Genomic DNA, 18,780 nt, shown 5'->3' with positions numbered 1-18,780 from the left:
ACCAACTAAATGGTCACAATTTTTTGGTTTAATCTAATTTTTCCTTTTCTAAAATATAAAAAAAGCTCATCAAAAATATAAAATTTATTAAAAATTAAAAATCTTAAAATTGATACAAACTTAAAAACATACAAAAAAAAAATCTATTAAATTATAAAAAATATGAAATTAACAAAACATATTTAAAATTTTATAAAAAAAGTAAAAAAATTCTTTAAAATTTATAAAAATCACAAAAATTAAAATCAATATAAACTTATAAAAATTATAAACAAAATCATAAAACTTGAAATGGATTGGATCAGTCGGTTGAACTAGTTGGATCGAAATTGACAAGGGTATTAGTCTGAAGAAAATCAATAGATCGATTGACTTGGGAACCATGCAGTTGAATTGATTTTTTTCAATGTCTTGTCTAATTGAACTGGATGGACCAGTCGAACCAACAAACTTGTGGCTTGATCAGTTCAACCACCGGTCTAGTTTTGAAAACCTTAGTCAAAATAGTTGATATTGATATATGCTAATAGGTGGATTATGAAATTTTGGTTTAATATTATCTAACTGTGCATAAAAACACTTTATATCATACAATAACTAGCAAACATTTTTTAACTTTTTAAGGTCCAAACTATTGTATTGTACTTAAAAAATTGGAGATAAAAATTTAAAATAATAATAATTTACCAATAAAAAAGAGGGTCACATAATTATCGTTTTATTTGCAGAATAAGAGTACATTTTATTCAACATGAAAATAAACCTAACGTTCTTATAACTGTTCTCATTATCTAAAGATTGTGTGATGTCATGTATTCATTATGACTTTAAGGGTATAATTTATATTTTTTTACAATTTATTATATTATTTATAATTTTTTATGAATTTTTATAACTTGTTATAAAATATTAAATATTTTAAATATATTTTATTAATTTTATAAATCTGTTTATTATTTATTATGTTATAATTTCTATCAATTTTAATATTTAACAATATTTAATAATATTTATGATTATTTATAATTTTTAAGAATTTTATAGGTTTTTATAAAATTTTAAATATTTTAATATGTTTATTAATTTTTTATTTTTTTATAATTAATTAGATTTATTATTTGTTTTTATAATATTTATAAGCTTTTATAAGTATTATAAGTTTATATTAATTTTAATATTTTATAAATTTTCCTTATTTTTTTATAATATTTAATATTTTTATGATGACTTTTTATGATTTTTAATTATTTTAATAAAAAATATTAGATTAAATTAGAAGCTATCACGTGCCACCATATAATTGGTCTACCAATTTATTTTAACGGTGAATGTGGTCGACCATGGATTCTACTAATGAAGGGGCTTAATTAATTATTTTAGTCAATGATAGGGGCTCAATTGAGTGTAAATTTAATACAATAGCTTAATTGGTTTCTCGCATTATCTTAAGGGTTTTTTTGACATATAAACCTTTTTGAAATGGGCTTCAAGAATATTACATTGTACTTAGGCTTATTTATGAGCTAGATTACTCACCCAAGCTTAAAAGCTTGTTTGAATTTTGGAAGAGTTTAAGCAAAAACATTATACTCGAAAAATGTGTTTGGGTAAAAAATTTAATTTCGTTTAAAATATGGATTGGGCTCGAACTTAAACATTCATTAATTGAGTCTAACCCCTTTTTTTTAAGTTTGTAATGTTTTATATTATGTTATTTTTATATATTATATAATTGATAACACATAAAATTTAAATCTATAGTAATATATAATACTATTAAAAATATTAAGATGATTATATATAACATTTTAATAAATAAAAAATATAAAATTATTAAAAATAGTATAAATATATTTTTTATTTTTAAAAAAATAATATAGAGCCTAAAATATGTTTGAATTAGCTAATTATAAATATAAATGAATATTGATAAAATTTTAAATTTATATTTTAGATCAAACTCGAACAAACATAAAATATTTTAATATTATACTTAAGTAAATCCAACCAGACTCATTAATGCTTTTAATTGCACCCAGACAAATAGTAATATTTAAGAATGGTCAACAAAAGTAAAAAGAAATTAAAAATGTCTTCAATAAATAATCATAGATATTATGATAGAGAAGGGAGGTTTTCCTTGAATAGTCCTCTAACCTATCCCTAAAAATCCATTTTATTTTTGTTAAGAAATCGAATATAAGGCTACATTTCCTAATGACAAATAATCGTATTGACAGTAATAATTAAATCCAAATAAAATCTGCTTCTTTGGATATAAATGACCCAGTCTTCTAGGTTCCAGAACAGACAGGCATGCCGGATGCTGGCGGCGGACGGATGCTTGTGGCTTTGGTGCCTCCATTCTTCACTATGAACACCGTGTCCATACCCCAGCTACTATGCCTTTCGAAGTGGCAGTGTGAAAACCAAACCCCTGAAAGTCATAAATAACAAATACATGGTTTTAATTCATTGCTAAATTAAATAGTGCTTTTAGTTTGGTTCCTTGAATTAATTGAAAACTTACCAGGATTGTTTGCAAAAAACCTAAGGGCGACCCATCCGCTAGCAGGAACATGCACGGTGTTAATGAGGGGTGGATCAACCAGGTTGTAAGACTTAGGGTCAGTCACGTTATTGAAATTTCCTGAACCACTCCCCACCCGGTAGAAACTGAAACCGTGCAAATGAAATGGATGACTTCCACCAGCACCAAACTGAGTTGCTTGGAAAACGATCTCAACTGCTTCGCCATAGTTCAGCATAACAATCTTTGTCCCCATAGTAACATTGCGATTTAGAGCAGTCAAGTCTCCAGTGAAGTTATAATATTCAGGTGGTTCAAGGGGGAAATCTTTGGTGAAAACACCATTGATGCTCCTTTTGTAGTATGCTTGGAGAATGTCGATAACTGGGGACACAAAGCTGACATTGTTCAAAGCTGCAACAAATCTATTTTCAGTAATACATACTGAGTCGTTGGTGCAAGGAATGGAGTTTGTAGAGATTGCGATGTAAACTCGTCTATGGATAGCTCTCGGCACTCTCAATGGTGGGTTCTGTCTCACTCTTAAGTTCCTAATTCGGCTGAGAAAGCTACTTGTAGCTTTTGAATCGTCCGGTTCCGGCAATGATACTAAGGAAGCATTGTTCATGGGCCCACCAACGCTGTTTTTATACTGGAAAATAGCGGTGGTGAGATTATTGTTAGATGAAGCAGCGCTGTCGTGGAAATTCCTCATGACCATGTAATACTGGCCAATGTTTTGGTTAGCTTGTACCAAAACATCCATGGTTTGTCCAGGACTTATCATGATGTAGTCGGTTGCAAACCTTGTGACGTAGGAAGCATCTTGTGCAACCACTATGAGGGTGTGGTTTGCAATGGAGAAGAACTTCTCTTCATTCATTGCAGCATTGATTATGCGGAGAAGGTACGTGTCCTGGTAATTAACTTCCATCCGGAATATTGTATCTGCAACATGAACGAATGAACGAATTGCTGCTGCAACTAAGAAACGAAATCCATCGAAACTACAAAATATAGAGGCTACGCTTACCATTGCATTCATATGTGTCTCCTAAATGCCCATTAATAGCGTAAGCGTTTGGTATTCCTACAGCCTGGCCGTTTAAAGTTGAATTCCGGATAAGTTCCAAATAATCGTCATTGTACCATGATTCTGTAAGCAATCAAGAATTATCAACTGAACTTACTCAAAGGTTTTCCAATGGACTGGATTGGATAGTGTATAGTTACCGAGTATGATAGTTTGATCAGCATCAGGCGGGTGGAATGGGTAACTTTCGTGCGGAGCAGGTAGAATAACAAAGGCGCCATGGACGGAGCCACGAGTCCAGTCACTGTGGGCATGCCACCATAGTGTACCTATTTCATCCGACAATATCACTTGGTAAGTGAAGTTTGTTCCTGGCTGAATCGGGCACTGCGTTACGAACTCAGGGCCATCGAACCATGGATTTCTTGGTTGTTTCACACCGTGCCTACGGGAGTCAAATTTTCTTTAATTGATCACTAGGATGGATGACAATATATATAGAGAGAGAGAGAGAGTGTGTGTGTGTGTTTTAGTAAATTATTACCAGTGAATGGTAAAGCCATAAGATCCATGATTGTGGACATTAACAAACACGGTGTCTCCCCTATGAACCCGAATTTCTGGGCCTGGATAACTGTCATTCACCACCAACATCGACTTTGTGGTGCACAGCCTTGTAAAGTTGGACTCTCGGACCTGCCATTAATAAAAAATAGAGACGATAAACAGTAAACAATATTTATTAAATGTTTAAAAAAAGAAGTAAATGTGGTATGGTATGAGATACAACTACTTACAATTAAGTCATAGTAATGGACATCTGCCATGCATAGCAGCTCAAGGCTACTAAGGAACAAAATCCCTAGCAACCATGGCACACAACCTAGCTTGCATAAACCCATATTTTCCCCCAATCCAATCAACTCCTCTCTCTCAAAATATATAAAAATAATCTATTTAGTCTTAACGTGTTGATCAAGTTGTGAGTTTTGGGGTTACAAAATTCATCAATTTATAGCAGCAGAAAGGATGTGGTGTTAAGTTTCTTACATTGAACAGTAACAAGATTACTCTTCAACGATGAATACCTAACCTCGTCAAGGTTTTGGAAATTCATCAGTCAAATATATTAATGAAACTAATTAAAGTTCCAACGCACATAACATGCTTTTCTATATTTTGGATTGTAATAAATAATTATTCCTTTCCGTGTTGATGAATTTCAGGTAGCAGCCCCCAGAATGTATCGGACCATACGCGAAAAGCCATGTCAAAGTCGGCTCATATTTGCCAACATATTTTTTTCCCTTTAGTCAAAATTAATTTTTGTGCTCAAAATTATTCCAAATAGAGAGAGATTAAGTAAAGTTTATAATGTATTTTTAAATTTGAGATCATTTGGACTACCAAAATTAACATTTAACATTTGGACAAAATATAATAATTTAAATTTTTTCTACTAGATAATGCGATTATTTAAATTCTATTATCAAATTTATATTTAGATACTATTTACCAAATTAATAAAACATATTAAACTGTTATTTTTTTGTATTTTTGTATAAATTTATGTAGTTCATTAAATGTTTTTTTTTGAGTTAATTGCACTTAACAGCTCTAAACTATGATTCTCATTTTAAATTAGTCTCCAAACTTTAAAATGTTCTAATTATATCTCTAAACTATTAATTTCATATCAATTAGGTCCTATATTTTAATTAGTTAATTCAGTCGTTAAATAATACGTCAAATTTTATGTGACATAATTTAAAATGAAAATTTTAAAGAAAAGTACATATTACGCTTAACTTTTACAAGGTAAAACTAACTAAAGATAAAGTAAACCCCCCAAGAAAAGATAGTGAACAATAAAGCTTCTATAAAAGTCTAGAAAACCTTAAACCTAAGATTTTTTCAATATTAATTTTTCTTTAAAATTTTCATTCTAAGCTATACAAAGTAAGATCCGACGTCTTATTTAACAATTTTAGTAACGGAATGATCTTATTGATATAATATCTATAGTTTAGAGATGTAATTAAAATATTTTAGAGTTTAGGAATCGATTTGGAATGAAGGTTATAATTTAGGGATATACGGTGAAATTAAGTTTTTTTTCTTTAATTAATACACTAACAAATATAATAAATTAATTAGTGTCTAAATTTCAGAATCAGGAAGCTGACGCATTGACGTATTTTCGTCAATTGAGATAGAAAAAGAAAAATAAAATATTGCATATAGAGGTCTTGAATGTAAGAATATTTTATTGATAATGGATAGGTTAAAATATGATATAACTTTAAGTATTTTTTATAAATTTAGAATTTAATTTTTATATTTTTATTTTTAGGAATATAGTCTCTCTATTTTTCAAATTTTAAAATTCAGATCTAACTTTTGACACTGTTAAAATTATTTTTGTTAAATTCAGGTTCATTATAACGTTATTTTTCTTGGTTACATTGCTACTAAGTGAGTTTTTTTCTTTTTAATTTTAAAATGTCACACCACCAATTCATTAGTGTTAACTATTGACCTGAAATTTTAAGTTTGAAAAATAGAGAGACTAAATTCATAAAAATAAATTAACAATGACTAATTTTCAAATTTATGAAGAGTACATAGACCTATTACATATTTTAACCTAATGGAAAACTATTATTTTTCACGTTAAGGTTTTTTTTTTTTTGAGTTTCATTATGTGTATTTATGCATGTATAGTTTTTTAGTTCATATTTTATGTTGGTTTAAATCCCCCTACCGAGGGTGAAGAGAGGAGGTAGGCAAGGACCTTAACTTCTAAAATGATAAATTTTTACTTTAGAACCCCAAAAAATTATAAAATAATTAGTTAATATATGGTAAATTTATAGTTTGGCCTCTCAAAAATGCTAACCTTTTGATTTAGTCCTTTTGAAAATCATAAAGATACAAATCAATACAAATGGTGAAACTAAATTTTAGTTGTCATAAGAATATATAACTTAAATTCAAATTCCCTAAAAAATTATTATTTCACCCTTGCCCATCATGTGTGGATCCTGCCTGGACTTATTTTGATTTAGATCTAAATATGTTCTAATTATCAGTCACCCGTTTGTGCATCTAATAGTTTAATTTGGTCGTAGTTAGAAGAATGTATTAATTGTAATTGTAATTTATTTGTGCATTATACTAATTGAATCTAATTGTTCTTAACTTGTAATTTCCAATTTTACTTAGAAATTAAAAGAACACCTTTTATGTCGATTGAGTCTTAGCTTGGTTGGCACTGATATTGTGCGAATACATAAGGACGACGTGGATTTGAGTGCGCTGAAGTGCATTTATCCTCTTTTTTAAGGGTTAGAGAAGGGTTATGGGTAGTTCTGAACTTTGTATTAAAAAAACACCTTTATAGTTTTATTAGTTAATACAATGAATATAACTAAAAAAGAGTTAATACAAAGAATAAGGGTGAACTATATAAATAGTCACCCAATTATTAGTGTGTTTCTATTTTGGTCACTCATTCATTAAATCACTAAGAGAGTGTTGATCTAGCCGTTTGTCATTGGCATAATAACAAATTTAGCCTTCTAATGTTTATAGATTCTATCAATTTGGTCCTCCTTTAAAAAATTCAACAAATTTAGCCCTCATATTTACACATTATATCAATTTAGTCTTAAATCTTAGGAATTCAAAATTCAAAAATAAACAAAAATTATTTAATTTTTTATTTTTCGATAAAAATACATAAGATTTTATAAAAATATATACAAGCATTTATTTATTAAAATAATAATTTATAAATAAAACAATTTAAGGGCAAAAATGAAGAAGGCTTAGGTAGATTCAATTATCCCTTCTTTTTTTTTTTTACAAAATTAACAACCATCATGTTAAAAGTTGGGTAAAAAACAACAACGTGAGGTTGAAAGGGTAAGAATCAATGTCTTTATGTTGTTGAATAGAATAAGTTTGTTGCGTTTGAGGTTATGCTTGAAGGTAGACATGATTGAAGATATATAGGCGAAGATGAAGTCTTGAAGACTCAGTCAGTTGAAAGCCATGTTGGTAGCTCCACAATGAATTCCTATTTCGATGGAATGACGATGGAAGATGAGGCAATTAAGGAGTTTGGAGCAAGTGTTATTGGTGTTAGTGGTTTTAGGTGAAGATGGTGCCCAACGCTCAGTAAATTTGGTGAGGATTGAGGAACAATGCCAGACCTAAATAAATTATTATTCATAAAATAAAACTAAAAAGAGGAAAAGTTTGAATATGGTTTTAGTCTTATCAATGGTTTTTTAAAAAAATGGTTTATTTATAAAATTATTATTTTAATAAATAAACTTATTGTTAGAAAAAGAGAAGAATGAATATTCATTTATTTATAATTTTGTATGTATTTTTATAGTTTTATATATATTTTTATAAAATCTTATGTATTTTTATTGCAAAATAATTTTTTAAGTCATTTTATTTTTAAAGTTTTAATTTTGAATTTTTAAGAATCAAGACTAATTGACATAATGTGTAAAGTTGAGGGTTAAATTTGTTAAATTTTTAAAATTGAGATCAATTCGATAGACTCCATAAACTTGGAGTACTAAATTTGTTATCATGATAATGAAAAATGGCCACATTAATACTCTGTTAGTAATTTAACGGATTAGTGATCAAAATATTAAATTTCGATAATGTTAGTGATTAAAATAAAAAAATTTAAAAACTTAGATGACCAAAACAGAAATTATGCTAATAGCTGAGTGAATATTTATACATATTACCCCAAAGAATAATTATTATTCTTAGTTAATACACAGAATCACTTTATAAATAGGATTTATTACTACTATTATTATTTATTATATTTATTATTGGGTTCACGACCTGAAGCTGTGTAGTGAGAGATACAACGCGAAAATCCGTTGGAACTTTACTAACTACTTAGAGATTTAAGCCAGTTGTCTTGTACGACTCAGTAAACACATGCGTTATTGATAATTTGACCCCTTTTTTTTCTTTTTATACAATTTGACATTAATTCGTATAACACTTTTAGATAAAGATTTGTTAGAGAAATCAAAGTTTTAAAAATTTGTAAAGGCTAATACATTAGAAAAGTCTTCAAAATACCACACAATATTTAAATGAACTTTTAATCTATTAATTTTTATTTATTTATTTTATACATCACATGACAACATCTTATTTTATTTTAGTTTTACATATATCATTGGTTGTAAAGTTTTATTTTAAATCTCCTATTAAACATTCATATATGCTGAATTACAACTATCTTAAAAGAAAAAGAAAGGGAGGGTTTAATATTTGAGAAATTAATTAGCCAAAACAATTTCTTTCTCTTTACTTTTCAATTCTCCCAATTGAAGCATTCAAGCATGAGAAATTAATAGTTTTAGGGTTAATATATAATTTACCCCTCAACTTATTCATTTGTATCAAGTTGGTTCTTAAATTTTTTTTTGGATATCCAGTTGATCCTTGAACTTGTATTCCGTCAATCGCTCCACGCTAACACCGTTAGTTGTGCTAATATAATATTGCTAGCCAATCTAATGGTGTCACATGGTAGCCTTTTAATATGCCACGTGACAAACATAAATTAAAAATAAAAATATGAACATAAAAATTATGATAATAAAAACTAGAATTATTAATATGATTGATGGAATATAAATTTAGATAGTAAGAAAGTTTAGGAATGAATTAGTGTTGCATTTTGTTTTTAAATCAATCTGTTAGTGCGGTTCAGGGCTCCTCCACAAATCTGTTAAATAAAATGATAGGATGATATCATAATATTGGGCAAAAAGTATCAAAACTTGTGAAAATACCCTTTCTAATCAAATCTTGGGAGAACTGAAAAGTAAGAAGTCAAATAATTTGTTTTTGGTACTTTGTTTAATAATATATTTGAAATAAAACTTTATAACTATTCAATTTTACCAAAACTAATTCAGGGTTTAAAATGCATAAAATTTATAGATTAACAGCTTATTTGACTACAAATTTATAGACAAAGATTAGTTTTATACGAATTCTACATATACAACCACTATATTTTATTTCTTTAACAGAAATTTTGGTTACACAACTTTAATCATATATTTAAATAAAGTAATTTTACATAATTTGAGGCCTTCAAATGTAATTGGTATATTATACATAAGATATCATATTATCCAAACACTTAAAAAAATACATAAATTTTTATATCCTTTGAGATAATTTAATTTAGTTGCGACTTTTTTTTGAATAAGATAAGAAAGTTTTCCACCAAACAATTAATCTATGTTTGAAATATGAAATACTAAGAAACTCAATAAAAAAATTGAAAGAGAAGATATAAATTTTTAGTAGATATATATATTTGACTTTGAAGAAAATTTGTCTACTCATCTCTTATATGTTGATAATTAGTTAAAATTACCATTAATATTTCATATACTTTATAACTAAATTTAATTAAAAATATTTTAATATATAAATTATTTTGAATTAAAATTTTTAAAAATAATTATTTAATTATGATTTAATATGGACAAAAAGAATAGCTCAAACTTTGGAGAAACTCACTATCATTAAAAGTGTTCATGAGCGAGATTGATTGAGTCTGAGACCCATTTCAAAGAATTTTCTAGCTTTGAGTTCATCTCACCCAAATGGACCATTTCAATGTTTAAAAATAATAAGAAACTATTTAATATTTAAATTTAATTATAAAAATTAAAGTTAACATAACTTTTATATTTTTATTATTTTACACAGAAAAACGAGTCAAGCTGGGCCAATTCATGGTTAGAAGTAAAAGCCCAAGCTCGTATTAGAATGACTCAAACCAATCAGGATGGCTAGGTTATACGACAATTGCATGGTCTGCATTATGATAGAAATGTTATATGAAAATTTCTGATAAGAAAATTTTACCGATTATGTGCTTAATTATGGAAAGGACCAAATTGCATAAAATGTAAAAGTTGAGTTCTAGTAGCTATAAGTACCAAATAGTTATGGAATTCAAAATTTTAGGTCCTTATAAGGTAATTAGACCATTAAATAAAATTTAGTAGATATTTTTTATGATTCATCCATGGAAAATTAGAAAAAGAAAAGGACCAAATTGGAAATGTAAATAATTAAAGGATGCTAAATAATTAAAAAAGAAATATCATCATATTATTATCATCTTCATCCCTAAAATTTTATGGGAACCCTAAGAAAGAGAAAGTAAGCTTTCTTGGCTTAATTGAGTAAGCATCATTGTCCTGTTTTTAGTAATTTTTATATTTTTGATATATGAATAGCTTAATCTATCTATTTTGAGGATTAATTTGTAAAGTCATCAAAGTATCAAAGGCTTTCCATGGATGAATATGCTGAGTTTTTTAAATTTATGGTAGAAAATGAAAGGTTGATGATAGATAAACAACTTTTGTAAAGTGAATTTTGATGAAATTATGATTTATGGACTAAATTGTAAAGATGTAAAAGTTATGGAAAATTTTGAATTTTTTGAAATACAAGTGCTGTAAATGTTATAAGAAAATTTTGGTTAGGCTTGGAATATGGATTAAATTGCATGAATTTCATTTTCCAAGCCTAGAGATGAAATTGTCATTTATGAAAAGTATAGGGGCAAAATGGTAATTTTTCCTAGGATGTAAATTGAATTCAATTGAATATAAAATGCCATAAATTGATTATTAAATTCATTTATATAGATCCGGATGACTCAAATTCGAAACTAGATCGAGGAAAAGAAAAGGGACTTGGAAATAACTTATTTTTCGTCCACACGGTCAGAGACACGGGCGTGTGTCTCACCCGTGTGTGACACACGGCCAGGAGACATGGAAACCCTAGGAAAGAGAAAGGAAATCAAGAAAGCTTAATTGGGTAAGTAATCATGTCCCGTTTTTAGTAATTTTTATATTTTCGATATCGTAGTAACTTAATCTATCTATTTTGGGGATTAATTTGTAAAGATATCAAAGTATAGAAAATTTTCCATGGATGTAAATGCTGAAATTTTAAAATTTATGCTAGAAAATGAAAGGTTGTTGATAGATAAACAACTTTTACAAAGAGAATTTTGATGAAATTATGATTTAGGGACTAAATTGAAAAATGGTAAAACCCATGAAAAAATTCTGATTTTTGTGAAATTCATTGGCTGTTATTAAAACATTTAAAAATCGATTAGGCTTAAAATAAGGATTAAATTACATGAATTTTATTTTTTGAGCCTACGGACAAAATTGTCATTTATGAAAAGTATAGGGGCAAAAATTATAATTTTGCCTAGAAAGTGAATTGAGTTCAATTTAGTATGAAATGGATTAAATTGATGTTAAATTCATTTATATAGATCCAAAAAGATCAAATAAAGAGTTAGATCGAGGAAAATAAAAGTTGTTGGATTAGTAGATTTTCATACACAAACAAGTGTCGAGGTAAGTTCGTGTAACTAAATTATGTATATTAATATGTTTGAATCACATGTTATATTTGTGTGAATTGCATAGATGTTTAATGTATGAAATTAATCACATACCCGATATTGTTCAATAAATGATAAGTTTCTTTTGAATAATGAAATGCGATGGGTACAGTATTTTCCCATATTGATTATAGTCCTGCATATGTTGTGGACATTATAGCTCGAACGAGCATCCTGTTAAAATTCTTCTCGAACATTCCTGTTATATAGTTCCTGCGAGCATCCTGATCGATTGTGATCCTGCATATATTGCAGACGCAAATGCAACTCTTTATGAGCGTCCTGTTATAGCTCGCTTGAACTTCTTGTTAAATGGCTATCTAGAGCTCCCTGATAATAACTCTTCAGAGTTACTATTAAGCTCAATGAGCTTCGTAATTAAAACTCTTATGGGTTTCTTGTTAGCCCGGATAAGCTTCCTGATACATGGCTCACATAAGCATCCTGTTACATGGCTCAAGAGAGTGCTTTCTGATTATGTGCCCTAATTGGGTACCTCTGAATACGAATTAAAGGAATTTACAGTTTTGCACACTTTGAGTGTACTACTGATGTATCCATCGATATTTCAAATAAATTAAATGGGTAAAGTTTTAACACATCTTCACTGAACTTGAGATGACTTGTTATGGAAATGTATGAGTTATGTGAAAATATGATATGAAAGGATTATGTATACGAAAGTTATTACTTGAGGAGCTCATCATCATTATTATTTGAAAAGTATTTAGAAAATTTATGACTAACTTGTTTGATTGAGTGTATGTGATTAGACAAATGGCTAATTTTGTTGGGATGCATGTTATTGATATGCTTATTTTAAATGAACATGATTGGTAAGTGAAATTCCTGTTATACGAACTTACTATGCATCAAACACTTACTAGGTTTTCTTTCCTCAATTTTATAGTACTCGAAAGCTCGTAAAGGTTAGAGATCGGTCAGAGCATCATCACACTATCCTCCAGCTCGTTTCGGTATAAATAGTAATCTTAAATTGGTATAATGACATGTATAGGCTAATGATAATAAATGAGGGTATGTAAATGTTTTGGTTGTAACTAGCCATTAGAATAGCTAGTGATAGTAAATTTAATGCATACTTATGCATGAGGTTTATTATATTTAGTATATGAATGTATTTGGTTTAATATATATTAGATTCAATTAAGTTTGGGTAAGTATATAATTTTAATGTAAAGATGATACTTGAAAGCATGAGTAAATGTGTCATGCATAAAACTTGATCATTAGATTGATTTATATGTTTTGAATTGGTTGGTGAATATATTGAAGTGTTGATGTAGGTGCAAGGTAAAAAGGGTTAGAAATAAAGCTTGGAAAAATGGCCTTATTATGTCCACACGAGCATGTGTCTCAATCGTGTGTGACACACGGCCATGCACACAGGCGTGTGGTTTGGCCGTATGGCCCCTGTATCTTAAAATTAGAGAAACAGAATGCTCAGAATTGAGCACACGGGCAGAGACACGGGCATGTGTCTCAATCATATGAGACACACAGCCCAGCGCATAAGCGTGTGTCTTGGCCGTGTAATCCCTGCACTTAATTTTCAAAAATTCAATTGTCCACACAGGCTGGGACACATCCGTATGCCTCACATCGAATGCCCACACGACCTAAGACACGGGCGTGTGTTCCCTACACCTAAGAAAATTTTAAAATTTCGCGAAAAATTTTCTGTGATCCCAATTTAGTCCTGACTCAATTTTAATATGTATTTTGGACCTCGATGACCCATATAAGAGACATTATGATTGATTGTGATTGATTTTCGAAAATGAATAATAAATGACATAAATTAATTGTAATTGAACTGTAAACTCTGGTAATGCTCTACAACCCTGTTCCGGCGACGAATACAGGTTAAGGGTGTTACAATGTAAATGTTCGATTGAAACTAGCCATTGGTACGGCTTGTGATTGGTATATTTTGACTTATATATATGGTCTTAATATGTTTGATATGGGTTTGAAATGGCTAGATGATGGAAATCACATAGACATATTGATGAATTGTTGGAGATAACATAATTGGTAAAATATGCATATATGTATGTATGGTTATTTTGGTGAGTTTGGATAGTTGAACATATGTATTGATATGTCATGCATAAGAATTAATTTTAGTTTGATTTAAATGTCTTGTATTGGCTTGTGAATGCGTTAAAATGTTAATGTAGGTGGAAGACAAATTGGGTGAGAAATATGGCTTTGGAAATGACCCATTTTTGTCCATACAGGCATGTGTCTCAGCCGTGTGTGACACACGGCCTAGCACACGGGCGTGTGGTTTGGCCGTGTGTCCCTTGCATCTTTAAAATTTCAAAATAGAATGCTCAAAATATTCACATGGCTTAGCACACGAGTGTGTGACTTGGTCGTGTGACCTCTGCACCTATTTATTTCAAATCAGTATGCTCACACGGCCTTAAACACGGGCGTGTGGCTTGGCAGTGTGACCAAAGTCAAAGAGCTCCCTAATTTGGACATAGGCTAGGAAACGGCCTTGTGTCTCTATTTTGAATATCCACATGGCCTGAGACACGGGTGTGTCTCTTGACCGCATGAGACACATGGCCTAGTCACACGGGTGTGTTTCCCCTGAACCTTGGAAAATTTTGATAACTTTCGAAAAATTTTGAGTACCCGATTTAGTCCCGACTTGTTTCTAATGAATATTTTGGGCCATGAGGGCTCATATAAGGAACAATATGTTTGATTTTGATTGGTTTCTAATATAAATGTTAAATGATATGAAACATCTGTATTTAATCTGTAATTTCTGGTAATGTTTGTAACCCTATTCTGCGACGGATATTGGTTAGGGGTGTTACATTGGTGCTTTAAAGTTGTGAATAAAATGCTTGTAGGTACACATTTGGGTTGGTGACGGAAATGGCTTGATTTTGGCCAATTTCATGCCCACACGGCGTAAGACTCAGGCGCGTGTCTCAGCCGTGTGCGACACACAGCCATGCCACATGGCCATGTGTCCCCTGTAGGTTTTAAGGTTTTCAAGTCAGACAATTACATGGCTTAGCACACAGCCTAGCACACGGGCGTGTGGCTTGGCTGTGTGACCTAACTTTGAAAGTTACACGTGCATGGACACAGGCTGGGACACGGCCGTTTGTCTCTATTTTGATTGCCACACAGCTTAGCCACACGACCGTGTGACCCTAGCAGTTCAAATTTTCCAACTTTTTCATGAATTTTTTAATTGATTCCAATTTAGTCCCGAATTGTTTCTAAAGTGTTTTTAAGGCCTCAAATGCTTGATTAAAGGAAGATATACATGTTGTTGAATGATTTATGCTATATTTATGTTGAAATATGAAATGCATGTTTCAAAGTTACGTTTCTACGGTAATGCTCTGTAGCCCTATTTCGGCGACAAAAATAGGTTAGCGGTATTACATTTAGTGGTATCAAAGCTATAATTTTGTCGATTCTCAGACTAAATGTAGCATGTACGACTCTAGAAATACATGTCATTATATAACCTGTGATAGTATGATAACTCCTGACTCGATTTAAACTATGTTTTAATATAGATATAATGTTATCCAACCGAGTCTGTTCTAATGAGGCTGAAAGTAACGCGCAAGCCTCCGTTCACGGAGCAGCGTTAAGTGGTAGTAGACCCATATCTGAGGGCTGGGGAGGAAAAGCTAAGAAAGCCTTCTCCTAGGTGATGAATGAATGGTTTACCGAGTTCATGTGAATGAACCCAATTGCCCAACGACTTCTACCCCCACTTGTCCCCCAATCGGTTCCCGTAGTTCCTCAGGGTTTAGAACTAGTACAAGTGAGCAAGCCTTCAGTCGATAAAATCTGTAAATATGGGCTGAAGAGTTTAGACGTACATCTGAAGATGATCCTGAAATAGCTGAATTATGGTTAGAAAATATAATCAGATTTTTTGATGAATTATCTTGACATCGACAAAATGCATGAAATGTATTGTCTCATTATTGAAAGATTCAGTTTATGGAATACCCTAGTATCTGTTGTGCCGAAGATCGGATAGATTAGGAGTTCTTCAGTCAGAATTTTGAAAGAAATATGTAAACTAGAGATTTCTTAACAAGAAACATAAAAGTTTCTTGAGTTGAAACAGGGCTGGATGACAATATCTAAATATGAGAGAGAATTTTTTGACTCAGCAAGTATGCCAGAGAATGTATACTGATAGAGGTTGTTACATGCAAATGATTTGAAGACGGGTTGAATGAAGACATCAAGTTGTTAGTCAGGATTCTTGAATTGGAAGAATATGTTGTTCTAGTTGATAGAGCGCACAAATTTAAAGAACTGAGTAAAGCAGAGAGAAAAGTTTATTATGAGGCTTGTGATCCTGGAAAGAGATCAGCTGGAAAGTCATATTAATCGTCATCGAAGAAGTTGAAAGAATATCACGTTTGTTCATCAGTTTCATTAGGTTATTCCGGTAAAGATAGAAAACAACATACGAGTTCAAAACCTCGGGCTACGTCTATAGTGAGCGTGGGCAATGTTAAAAACAATAAGCTTAAATGTCAGCAATGTGGACGATGACACTTCAGTAATTGCAAAATGAAAAAGAAGGCATGTTTTTATGTGGTTCGTATGAACATTATATCAAAGATTTCCTAGAAAGATCCGATAAAGAAAAGCTTAGACTACTCAACCAAGTAACACTGCTGCGAGAGGTAGACTGCCATGGAATATTGGAAATACAGGAAATAGCCGTAATGGGACAAAGGACCCTACTGTGAGATCTAAGGCACAAACGCCGGCTAGAGCTTATGTGATTCCTGCTCGAGATGAAGCTTCAGTGCCGGATGTTATCACTGGTACATTTTTTATCTTGATACTGATGTTACAGCTTTAATTGACCTGGGGTCAACACATTCATATAAATGCACGACTTTAGTGTCAGATAAGAAATTGTCTTTCGAGTCTACTGAGTTTGTGGTTAAAGTAACAAACCTTTAGGTCAGTATGTGTTAGTTGATAAAGTTTATAAAAATTATCCTTTGATGATTCGGGTTAGAACTTTCCAGTTGATTTTGACGTGATTCTGGGTATGGCCTGGTTAACTCTGCATAGTGCTATTGTAAATTCTAAACGAAAGCATATTGTGTTGAAATGTCAGAACGGTGAAGAACTTCGAATTGAGTCAGATAGACTAGGTAGTGTATCTAATGTTATATTGGCTATGTTAGCATAGAAATATGTTAGAAAAGGCCGTGAAGTGTATCCCGCTTATATATTTGATTCTAGAGTTTTCACGTTGAGGCTAGAATCAGTTTCAGTGGTATGTGAGTATACATATATGTTTCTTTAGTAGTTACCCGAGTTACCACCGCTCAGAGAGGTTGAGTTTTCTATTAAGTTAATACTAGGAACATCTCTGATATCGATAGCTCCTTACAGAATGACACTTACAGAGTTAAAAAAATTGAAAGCATAATTGCAAGAGTTGATAGATAGGGGTTTTGCTCAATCCGGTTTTTCTCTTTAGGGTTCTCCTGTGTTATTTGTTAAGAAAAAGGACAGATCCATACGATTATGTATTGATTATCGACAACTCAACAAAGTCACGATCAAGAATAAGTATCCATTGCCACATATTGACGATCTATTTGATCAGTTGAAAGGGTGCGACAATATTTTCAAATATTGATATTCGTTCTGGTTATTATCTATTGCGAGTTAAAGACTCAGATGTGTTGAAAACCGCATTCAAACCAGGTGCGGACATTATGAGTGCAATTTGGTTTGACCAATGCACCTGTTGTAATTATAGACTTGATGAACCAAATCTTCAGACCGTATTTAGACAAATTCGCTATTGTATTCATTGATGATATTCTGATTTATTCATAAGATGAGACAAAGCATGCCCAGAATTTGAGAATTATTTTGCAAACTTTGCGCGAAAAGCAATTATTCACTAAGTTTAGCAAATATGAGTTCTGGCTTCGGGAAGTTCGATTTTTAGGACATGTGGTATTGACTAATGACATTAGAGTTGATCCAAGTAAAATTTTAGTTGTGGTAGACTGGAAACCTCTGAGAAATGTATTTGAGATCAGAAGTTTCTGTTACGTTTACTGACAGATCAGCAGATAGATTGTAAATGTCGATTCTAGATTGCAAGCATCATTGATAAGATTGTTTTAAAAGATTTCTAAGTCGAAGTGTTCTAAGAAGTATGTAGCAAGTTGAAACCGTACGAAAAGAATTATCCTATGCATGATTTAGAGCTTGCAGCTATTGTATTTGATTTGAAGAGTTATCGACACCATTTGTACGGAGAAAAATGTCATATATTCACAGACCATAAAAGTCTGAAGTATTTGATGTCACGGAAAGATTTGAATTTGAGATAGCGCAAATGGCTCGAGTAATTGAAAGACTACGAATTGATTATTGATTATTATCCAAGAAAGGCTAATGTTATTGTTAATGCTTTGAGTAGCAAGTCTTTGTTTTTTGCGAGCTTTGAAACTCAGTAACATTGATTGATGATGGTTCAATTTTAGCTGAATTAAAGCTAGACTGCATTTTTGAACAAATTTACGAAGCTCAAAAATGATGATGTTCTAATAGCTAAACAGAACAGTTTGACGACTCTTGATTTAGACTTTCATGTTGGTTTAGATGATAGTTTGTACTTCAAAGGCAGAATGT

General features: G+C 30.9%; 1 protein-coding gene across 1 annotated transcript; it reads right to left on the bottom strand.

Annotated features, from left to right (window-relative positions):
* Positions 1 to 2,073: 2,073 nt before the first annotated feature.
* On the bottom strand, positions 2,074 to 4,476 carry LOC107949281 (putative laccase-9). The gene is made up of 6 exons (XM_016884003.2): positions 4,361 to 4,476; positions 4,108 to 4,259; positions 3,764 to 4,008; positions 3,564 to 3,686; positions 2,531 to 3,478; positions 2,074 to 2,437 (listed from the first exon to the last, which is right to left on the bottom strand). The coding sequence occupies exons 1-6, from the start codon at positions 4,463 to 4,465 to the stop codon at positions 2,295 to 2,297; spliced, it is 1,716 nt and encodes a 571-aa protein (XP_016739492.2). The 5' UTR covers positions 4,466 to 4,476; the 3' UTR covers positions 2,074 to 2,294.
* Between the last annotated feature and the right edge of the window lie 14,304 nt (positions 4,477 to 18,780).

The sequence above is a fragment of the Gossypium hirsutum genome, chromosome A06, assembly GCF_007990345.1.
Source record: "Gossypium hirsutum isolate 1008001.06 chromosome A06, Gossypium_hirsutum_v2.1, whole genome shotgun sequence".
NCBI lineage: Eukaryota > Viridiplantae > Streptophyta > Magnoliopsida > Malvales > Malvaceae > Gossypium > Gossypium hirsutum.
Note: the sequence above shows the minus strand (reverse complement) of the source record. Positions and strands in the feature narration are given on the sequence as shown.

Excerpts from the sequence above, each read along its gene's own strand:
- LOC107949281 (XM_016884003.2), bottom strand. The coding sequence starts at position 4,465 with ATGGGTTTATGCAAGCTAGGTTGTGTGCCATGGTTGCTAGGGATTTTG. Across the intron at positions 4,260-4,360 it reads TCCATTACTATGACTTAATT|GTCCGAGAGTCCAACTTTAC; the intron begins GTAAGTAGTTGT and ends TATTAATGGCAG. Across the intron at positions 4,009-4,107 it reads TATGGCTTTACCATTCACTG|GCACGGTGTGAAACAACCAA; the intron begins GTAATAATTTAC and ends TGACTCCCGTAG.